At 47.8% G+C, this 9,823-nt stretch overlaps 1 protein-coding gene across 3 annotated transcripts in view; it reads left to right on the top strand.

Moving 5' to 3' along the window:
* The first annotated feature begins 435 nt into the window (after positions 1-435).
* MFSD10 (major facilitator superfamily domain containing 10) overlaps positions 436-9,823 on the top strand; it is a 45,085-nt gene continuing 35,697 nt past the window's right edge. The window contains exons 1-5 of one of the 3 annotated variants that reach the window (XM_019526417.1): positions 436-691; positions 2,177-2,252; positions 3,062-3,254; positions 5,989-6,085; positions 7,078-7,181. In XM_019526417.1, the coding sequence (XP_019381962.1) occupies positions 3,069-3,254; positions 5,989-6,085; positions 7,078-7,181 (387 nt within the window). In that variant the 5' untranslated portion in view covers positions 436-691; positions 2,177-2,252; positions 3,062-3,068. Of the gene's footprint in view, positions 692-797; positions 820-2,176; positions 2,253-3,061; positions 3,255-5,988; positions 6,086-7,077; positions 7,182-9,823 lie in introns of those variants that run through there. The other 2 variants (XM_019526419.1, XM_019526420.1) reach the window with 2 other exon arrangements.

Below are 9,823 nucleotides of genomic sequence, written 5' to 3'. Positions count from 1 at the left end.
GGCTCGGCCCGGCTCGGCTCGGCCCCGCCCCGCCCCGCCCCGCCCCGCCCGGAAGAGGAAGCGGAGGCGGGGCCGGGCCGCTCCTCTCGGCGCCTTTGCGCTGGTCGCCGGCCAGGCATCCGCCAGCTGTTTTGCTGCGGGGGTTTCGCGGCTCCCGGCCGCCCCAGTGCCCGGGGGTTGAGGCCCCGGTTCGGGTGTGAGGGAGGGTGGCCTCATGCAGTCTTCATACGGCGGTTGGGCGGGGGCTGACCCTGCCTCAGGGGGGTCGGCCTGAACGAGCCCTGGGGCTCGTCCCGTTGCCATCGTTTCCCCAGAAGCCGGACGGTGAGATTGGCACGGCTGGCTGGGTGTGGGAAGGGGTTGGAGGCAGGAGGTGCCACGATGCGCCTGGGGCTCAGCCCACCAAGGCGCATGAAGTGCAGTTCGGGGCCTGTGTGTGAGGAGGCCCGTGGGGGACTGAAGGTTTTCCTGGGGAGCGATATCCATGCCACCGTCGCTGACCCCAGAAGACTGGGGCTGCCTGGCGGACATGGGCACGCCCTGAAACGCCAGGGTTGCCCCCTCAACAGATTTGGCAGCTAAGCATTTTTTAGAAGAAACCCCAGACGGCAGTTGAGCCCCCATGTCACAGGGCGGCAGAGGGCGGACCGTGAAGGGGAGAGCGAGTGGTGTGTGACCAGGGGTCTCTAGGGTGCATCGATAAAGATTTTCTTGGCTGATGCCAGTAGCCAATTACTGACCAGCCATATTGGCCAATACCAATCCGATAACCGATTTACAGCAATGCAGCTGGGCAGTGTGGAGAGTGGTGCCCGGCAGGTAAGTCTGTGGAGGGGAAGGGGTGTGGGGGAGGGCAGATCGAGGCTCTCGCGTTGAGGGAGGAAGTGGGGCAGGGGCTGAGGGTGCTCCCAGCCAGGCTGGTGAATAGGACCTGGAGCCAGGGCAGGGAGCGGGACAGAGCCATGGGCCGGTTGTCCAGGGGATCCCGGCGCTTAAAAACAGTGGGGGGCATTTGAACTAAATCCACCACTATTTTTAAGCATGGGGACACTTAACCGGACTGGAGCCAAGCAGGATGAGGGCAGATGCGGGCTACTCGCTGTGGGCTCGGGGCTCTCTGCTCTGCTCTCTTTGCCCTGGGGGCCCTGCATTTGCTGCGTGTCTCCTGCCTGCCTGGTAGCGGGAGGCACAACTCGCCACCCCTGCTGCTGCTGGGGATGCATGGCCGACATGGAGCCCCTTGGGCAAAGGCAGCAGAGCAGAGAGCCCTGAGCCCACAGAGCTCTGCATCTGCCCTGGACACAAATCTGGGGAGGGACACATGCTCCCCCATGCTACCCCAGGGGGTGCACACAGTGGTGGGCCTCCCCACCCCACTGCCCTCCTGAACGAGCCACCTGTGGCTCCATCTTGCTCCCTGGCCCAGTCCCGGGTCCCATTCACCACCCTGGCTGGGCAGTACCCCTGTCCCTGCCATTGCCTCCTTGCCCCAGCCCCACTTCTTCCCTCCCTGTGGGGGCCTCAGTCACCCCCTGCATGCCCCTTCCCTACCCTATACCCATTCCTCTCCACAGACTTGCCTGCAGGGTGCTGCTCTCTCCACTGCCTGGCTGTATTCTTGGCCACGTGCATGTGTGCAGCGGTGTCTGGGAGCCCTGGTCAGAAGGCATAATTATATTGGTGAGGTTCATAAATAGATAGCAGGTTTTCTCCTCCTGTGCTTGTTTGTGCACTAATATTTCAGCTGCAGTAAACACAGCCCGTGATAGATAAATGTCACAAAAACATTTGTCCAATGAATATATAACCAGTTTTATGATCTCTGCATGAGATTTAGTGTTCCACAGTTTTATGTTCCCTGTGATTTGTGCAGATAGTATGGAGTATCTTTTTTGTAAAGAATAAATGCCTGAAATTACTAAGTGAGCCTAATCCTGCATCAGTGAAGTCAGCTGAGGTTTTGCACTTGACGGACTTGAAATCAGATAATGCCCTGTATGCTTCATGTTTTCTACTTTTACTGCTTGCTTTAGTAAATTTAAATGCAGCATTTAATCTTGTTCTGTTTTTGAAGTTGTCAGGACCTTGCAGGCATTGGTTATTGTGTATGTGGAAACTGGGGAGAAATTGTGTTGCAGTGTTCAAGAAATCACTGATGGTCTGTTGTGTCTTACAGAATACAACCTCCTCGGGACAGGGGCTGTCTTGTGTTTGCACAGTAGCAAACAGGAGGGTCCCAACCAGGGGTTTAGGTGAGATTGGAATACAAATAAGGAAAATGTCTTGTTAGCAGTTATGTGCAAGAAAATGAAATGGTGTCTGTTAAAAAGCTCTGCTTTCCCTACACTTATATCCTTCCTATGGTTTTGGTATAGATTTAAAGGCAATTCAGTAATTTAAAAATCTAATGTTTTGTTTTGTGGTTATTCTTTATAAGAATGAATTTTCTGGCAAGGACCCCCCGTACATTGGTCAGCATATCTATTTTATTTCAGATGTTTATCTAAATACACACAACCCATTAGCTACCTAATTAAAGAGACTTCTGGTAATCAGGATAATCATGAAATGGAACAATTTTTATGCTAGATTTGAAACATTCGCAGATTCACAGAAGTTTAGGACTGGAAGGAACCTTGTGATATCATTGGGTCCAGCCCCCCTGCTTTAGGCAGGAAAGACAAATAGATAAATAAGGCTTGAAAAAGTATAAACATTGCAAAGGAATAGTAATGTGACTAAGAACTCTTCGTGTCATAACAAGCCTGAGCTGTACTGAGTGTTTGGAGTTTTCCCTGGAATAGTGCTGCGCAAACTCCTTACCACCATAGCCTGCTTTTACGAGAGCGAATGAGCTGAGTCGATAAGGATCAAGAATCAAGAGGCTGGTCTGTTTAAAAAACCAAGCATGCTAGTGAACCACAGATTGTAAAAATTACTTCGTGCTCTGCCCAGGGGAAAGAGAGTGAGAATGATACAGCAAGCTTGTCCTGTCTAGGTGGAGTAACCAAAGTGCCTGAAAGCTTTCAGAGTTCAGTGAGTGTGATTATATTTTTTTCAGATGTGCAATGCCTGAGAACATGTCCCTGAGACTGGGGGGAAGCAGCAGCCCCACCAAGGACAAAACAGAGGCTGGAGATGGCTCTAGGCGAGTGATCACCACTGTCTTTGTGGCACTCTTCATAGACCTGCTGGGCTTTACAATCATCTTGCCACTTCTTCCTTCAATCCTTGAGCACTACAGCAGGAACAATGTAAGCAGAAACAACCTGCTGAAAATGCATCTGGGCAAAAAGTAAAACGAAAAATGGGATATAGAGAGAGGAGGACTGTGAAGACCTATTTTCTGGACGCAGCTCAAATAGTAGCATGCAGAATAAATTCCAGTCCCCAGTCTGGGGAGGTGTTTGAACTGTTCTGAAGTTAATTGATTTGTTTTGCTATGTCTAGTGAGACTCTCTCCCTTTTGCTGCTGAGCAAATATTGGGGATACGGTTGTTCAGAAATTTGGAGACTTCTAAAGGGCTAGCTCTTGATACTGTCCTAAATCTGTCCTCTTTGGGCCCCTATAGTGATAGGTGAAGAGATGAACAGTTTCCTTTAAAGCCAGGCTCATTGCTTTTGTCAGACTGAGGTGAAGCCCTGTCCCCTGGTAACAGTCTGTAGTCTGTGCTCTGTATTTTTTGGCTAGGAGAGCAGGAAGTTAGAATTGGCTGTGCAAGGCAGAAGGAACTTTACATCCCCAGGAACATCCTTGTCGCAGTCCTTGTGGTTTTGCATGAAGTGTTCCTGACTTGTCTCTTGTGAGCTTCCTGCTTGGTTATTATCTATCTGTTGGGTGTTTTCTCCTTTCTCCCTGCGTGTTCAGATCTATTAGTGTGGTGGCTCAGTCCCCATTGCCAGCCATTAGGTTGGAAGGCAAAACACTCACATTTTTCACTAGTATTAGGTTTTATAGGTAAGTAGTTGTCTTTGGATAATGTAGGGGTGCTCAACCTCCAGGCCGTAGACCAAATGTAGTTCATGGAGCCATCGCAGCTGGCCTGTGGGGCTCCCCACAGGTCTGGAAATTTGGAAGCAGGGGAGTGGTGGCCATTAATACTACCACCCTCCCCCCTACTGAGTCCCCAGATCCCATTCCATGAGCTGCTGGTCAGAGCTAAGCTACACCTCCTTCCCACTTCTGTGTTGGGGCTGGGCCACATCCCCTTCTGTCCATGGGGCCGGGTTGGAGTCTGGCCATGCCCCCTTACCCCCTGCAGGGCTTAGCTGCACCCCCTTCTCTCTCTGTGAGAGTGGGCTGGGGTCTGGCCACATCCCCTTCCTCTGCAGGGCTGAGCCATGTCCCCTTCCTTCTTGTTGGGGCTGAGCTATGCCCCCTACTCTGCTGTGGGCCAGTTTGAGGCCTGGCTGTGCCCCCTTCCCTCTCGGGGCTGGAACACATTCGCTTTTCTCTTCATGGGCTGGATCAAACACCTTTCCCCTGCAGGGTTGTGTTGAGACCAGCCTGCCTCCTACCCCCACTCACTCAGACACTGGATTGGGACCACTGCCTGGATCTGACCCATGGATGGACTGGGCTCTGCCCATTTGGTCCACCAAGCAAAAGGTTTGGGCACCACTGTGTTAAAGCAATGCACATGGCTCCAGGGTCATCTCTACCAGGTTATTATAATACAGCCCTAAAATCTTTTTCTTATCTTTGTTTAAGTGCCCTTACTTTTTTTGTTCTGTACTACTTAAGTTCCCTTTCAGGAATATACTCTTTTACCATCTGCTACATTGCTGGAGATGTCACACATCTCTCTGCTCTGTTTTGGTCCTCCAGCAGCATGACTAGGATGATGACACCACATCCTTGGATGGAAAGCACTGTGTGGAAGTGCAAAATTTCATGTATTTGTGAATACTCACCAGTTGGTTTTCTCAGATTAATGGGTTCAGGTGGAGGGCAGTGCCCCAGCTTTGACCTTTCCCAGAGCAGATTAGTAACGAGTATGGTGATGAGTTTCAAGGATTTTTGAGGCCCTGGTCTTAGTTGGAGAAATGCTAGTCAGTTTGTTACTAGGGCACCTCACAGTCCTGTGCTGGATTGGATAATGTTTTTGCACATTGGAGGCCCTTTTCAGTTGGTGCAGCTGTCCAAACCAACTATATTTGTTGTCAGAATCAGGAAGAACTTGAGTAAGAGAGGAGGAGTTTGGGTTAGTCTGGTGGTCTAGAACTTTATATAGAGCTAAGTATGAGACTTGGGTCTCCTTCCTAATAACAGTCTGTTGCTCCTGAGGCCCTAAGATGTGGAAGAGATGGAGAACCTTGTATTGCTCATTTGTAACCTCCTTGGTTATTTGAGGCTATTGAATGAGGAAAGGAGACTAGTATTGGAGATGCATGATTTTTAGGGTAGGGGGGCACAGTGGAGAATCTTGGGTCTCCAGCAGGATGCAGAAGACCTGGCTGAGGTGAGAGATATGCTTGTATATTGTATCTAAGCTGTATTATACATAAAATCCAGGTTTAGCCTCTGTAACGGGTAGTGTCCATAATCCAGTCATATATTTTCATGCTGTCATGGACCAAATTTGTTGTATATGACCACTTGCAATGGAATCGTTATGGCTATGCGGTAAAGGAAAAGCAGGGCGTTGGGAGCTTGCACAGGGCTTGTGCATTCCTCTGCTATAGCAGGGGATTTGCCTCTGACCCAGGAGGTCTCTTCTAGCCCTATGTTACTATTCCATTGCTGCTTCAATGCATAGCTCTGTGGGATTGCTTTCTTCTATTGCTACTAGCAGTTGATTTTTGAGGGAGACAGGGAAGGGCATGAGGAGAGTTGTTACATTGGGCCTTAGGCATGAGCTAGGGGAATGGATGCGTTTAAACTTGACCTTTGGGATCAGAAGCCATGATGCTATGTTTTTGCAAACAAATGCAGGAAAGAGTTTGTTTCCCAAAGTTCCCACTAATTGCTCCATTCTCCTTTTGCAGGATGGCTTCTATTTGTCATTGCAGCGCAGGGTGGACTCGTTCGCTGTAATGATTGGGGTGCCCCCGGAGAGGAAGTACAACAGTGTCTTGTTTGGAGGTATGAATAAAACTGCAAGTTTGTGGTGGTTTCAGGATGTTTTCTATGTCGATGTCTTTATATATGAACACAACAACTGGCAAAGAATGTGAAAACCTAGATAGCTACAATTAGTATGGGAACAAAACTACAACTGTGCATCTCTAAATGTACTTTTGGCTTTTTAAAAACTTTTGTATTTGAGCAACCACAAAGCCCTTTTTCTTTCCCAGATATTACCTATCAAACTTTGGCAGTAAACTCTTTGAAGTCAATGCAAGCAGGATTTCATTGCTGCTTTTTTAGCGTTTGCATTTTCAGCCTGGATGGATGTTAGATGTATAATTCAGCTTTTACCTTTTAAAGAAGAGAACTGTGACAAGGCTTCTTTTTACCAGTTTGTCACTAATGCAATGCAAATTAATGAGAGCACTGAGTTAGAAATGGCAAAAGAAGAGAGGAATTGAAGATCACAGGAGCAGGATGCAACATTCAAAGGATCCTTGAGATTGCTGGGCTGACTGTCATTGAAGTGGGAGCCTTGTGTATGTCAATGTCTTGCTGCTACCTTCAATAGAAAAGGAAGAAAAGATAAGCTAATTAATATGACAGCTTCAAGTTCAAACAGTGAAAAAGTACCTAAAGGAACTAAGAATTGTGTGCAGATTAGACCAAAACATCCTGTATTATCTGTTCTCTGTGACCAGAAAAGTGCTTCCTCAGAAAATAGCAGAGAATCTACATTTTGCATTTATATGAAAGAGATGCAAGACCCTACTTAAAGAAAAGGAGGAGGACAAACCTGTTTCAGCATCCTCAGCTTGTTCTAGTTTGTCTCCAAGTAAAAGCAGCATAGGTTCAGTATTAGTCAAAATGGTTGTTTCAGTGAGATCACTTCTCTTCGTGCCATCATCTGACGTCAGAGGGTCATAGTGAAGTGAATGGCTTTGAACATGTTGACTGTTTTAGTGTTTAAAACTAAAGCAGTGAATCTAATGCCATATCTTTTCTAGGTCTGATTGGCTCCATATTTTCCATCCTGCAGTTCTTCTTCTCTCCACTCACTGGTGCTGCCTCCGACTACTTGGGAAGAAGGCCAGTCTTGTTGTTGACAGTGGTATGTCTGTCTGTTAGCCTGACTGCAATGAGCATATCCCAGATGTCGGGCGGGGGGAAGTGAGGCAAGATGGTCCAGTGTTTAGTGTGCAGCTCTAGGAGACTGAAGTCCTGACCATCACTGCCATACCTAGCCTAATTATTTGGCCAAAGCCGGGCACATAAAGTTAGGCACGTAACTCCACAGGTTGGTACTTAAGACCATTTAGTTACATTAGCACTTAGTAGGTTTTTCACAAGTCTCTATCTGGGCATATCTACACGAAACATTTACTATGGAGTTGAATAATTAGCTCTGCATTAAACCTTTCAGTGTCTATACATGCAGGACTATTAGGCTGGAGTAAACTAATAAACTGTGCAGCAGAGTAGTACTTATAAATACAAGTACTTTCCTGCTGTGGAGCTTTTTACTTCAGAGCACCTCACATGTCAATGCTGATGTGGCTGGCTGGGGCATGAATATGCTGGGGCATGAATATGCTTCAGTCCTGGAGCTGCCAGCTGGCTAGTCCTGCATTGGAGCACCCTTGTGCCTCAACCAGCCCCTCCACAGCATGTGGAGCCAGGTCAGGGCAGGCAGGCTGGCCCCCCCTAACTCCCTGGGCCCCTGCCAGCCAGGTCTCAAGGAGCCCAACCATTGGCAAAAATATTCGAAAACTCGTGGCACTCAGGTGAAGTAGCTGAAGACTGGAAGAAGGCCAATGTGGTACCCATCTTCAAGAAAGGGTGGAAAGTAGATCCCGGGAATTACAGGCCAATTAGCTTGACCTCAATCCCCAGTAAGATTCTGGAGAAAATTATCAGAGACCCTTCTTGACACTCTGGCTGATGGCAACATCCTGAGGGACAGCCAGCACAAGTTTGTCGTGGGTAGGTCTTGCCTGACCAATCTCATCTCCTTCTGTGACCAGGTGACATATCACCTGGACAAGGGAGAACAGATTGACATCATATATCTGAATTTTAAAAAAGTCTTTGATCTGGTGTCCCATGATCTCCTCATGGAAAAATTGGCCAACTGTGGCCTCGGCTACACCACATGGTTGGGAAATTGGCTCTGAGGTCGGACCCAGAGAGTAGTAGTTGATGGAAGCAAATCATTATGGCACTGTGACCAGTGGTGTCTCCCCAAGGCTCTGTCTTTGGACTAGTTCTCTTTAACATCTTTATCAACAATGTGGACATTGGTGTCAGAAGCGCACTGGCCAAGGTCACCAATGACACTAAACTTTGGGGCATAGCGTCCATGCCTGAGGATAGGCTAGTGATACAGGCTGACTTGGATAAGCTTAGTAAGTAGGAGGATATAAACCTGATGACATTTCAATACCGAAAAATGCAAGGTACTCCACCTCATGGGTAGGGGGGAACCTGCAGCACACTTGTAGGTTCAGCAGTGCTACGCTAGCTAGCACCATGGCTGAAAGAGACTTGGGAGTCATGATTGACCACAAGATGAACATGAGCCACCAATGTGAAGTCACAGCTGGTAAAGCAAACAAAACTCTGGCTTGAATCCATAGATGCTTCTCAAGTAAATCTCAGGATGTCATCCTCCCACTGTACTCAGCTTTGATGAGGCCGCAGCTGGAGTACTGCATCCAGTTCTGGGCTCCACAATTCAAGAAGGATGTTGAGAAGCTTGAGAGAGAGTCCAGAGGAGAGCCACGTGCATGATCAGAGGGCAAGAGAATAGGCCTTATGATGAGAGACTGAGAGCCATGGGACTCTTCAGCCTGGAAAAGTGCAGGCTCAAGGGTGACCTGGTGGCCGCCTATAAGTTTGTAAGGGGTATAAATCAGGGTCTGGGGGAATGTCTGTTCACCAGAGTGCCCCAAGGGATAACAAGGACCAACGGTCACAAACTCCTCTATGACCATTTTAGGTTGGACATAAGGAAAAACTTCTTTACTGTCTGAGCCTCCAAGGCCTGGTATAGACTCCCTTCAGAAGTGGTGCAGGCACCAACTCTGGACTTGTTCAGGAAATGTTTGGATGTTTATCTTGCTGGCATCCTTTGACCCTAGCTGACTTGCTGCCCTTGAGGCAGGGGTCTGGACTTGATGGTCTTCAAGGTCCCTTCCAGCCCTAATGTCTATGAAATGTGCTACAGTCCCAGGTGCACATTCAAAGGTGCATCCAGGCACAATAAACTCCGGCACAATAAGCGCCCGAGTTTATTGTTCTGCATTAATTGCACATGTAGACATACCCTCTATGTATTTAGGTATCTAAATACTACTCATAATCTGGTCCCCAACTGGTCTCATGCCAGCAATTCAGAAAAATCACACAGCTGTATGAGTTCTTACAGCTGAGGTTACATGACTTGAGGATAAGGCACCCAGTTTCAAAATGGTGGACATATGTCTTTAGCCTCTAACTTATAATGAAGATAATTATAAGTGCATACCAACACATTTGTTTGTGAAAATCCTTGGGATCTTTGATTGGAAAACATACCTTGTAATTATGGACATTCACCAACTAGTTCTCTTTGAGTATTCTGGTACTAGTGAAAATGTAGGGCTTTGATTAGAGGTATAATGTAGTGCAGGTGGGAACATTCAACAGCTGACGTGTGATCTATCATCTAGGTTAATTCTGCAGGTCACTATGAGTTTGATTATTGATGATTAC

The sequence above is a fragment of the Gavialis gangeticus genome, unplaced genomic scaffold (assembly GCF_001723915.1).
Source record: "Gavialis gangeticus isolate Ggan-Ray unplaced genomic scaffold, GavGan_comp1, whole genome shotgun sequence".
Taxonomy (NCBI): domain Eukaryota; kingdom Metazoa; phylum Chordata; order Crocodylia; family Gavialidae; genus Gavialis; species Gavialis gangeticus.
The sequence above is the reverse complement of the archived record's forward strand: the minus strand, read 5'-3'. Positions and strand labels throughout refer to the sequence as shown.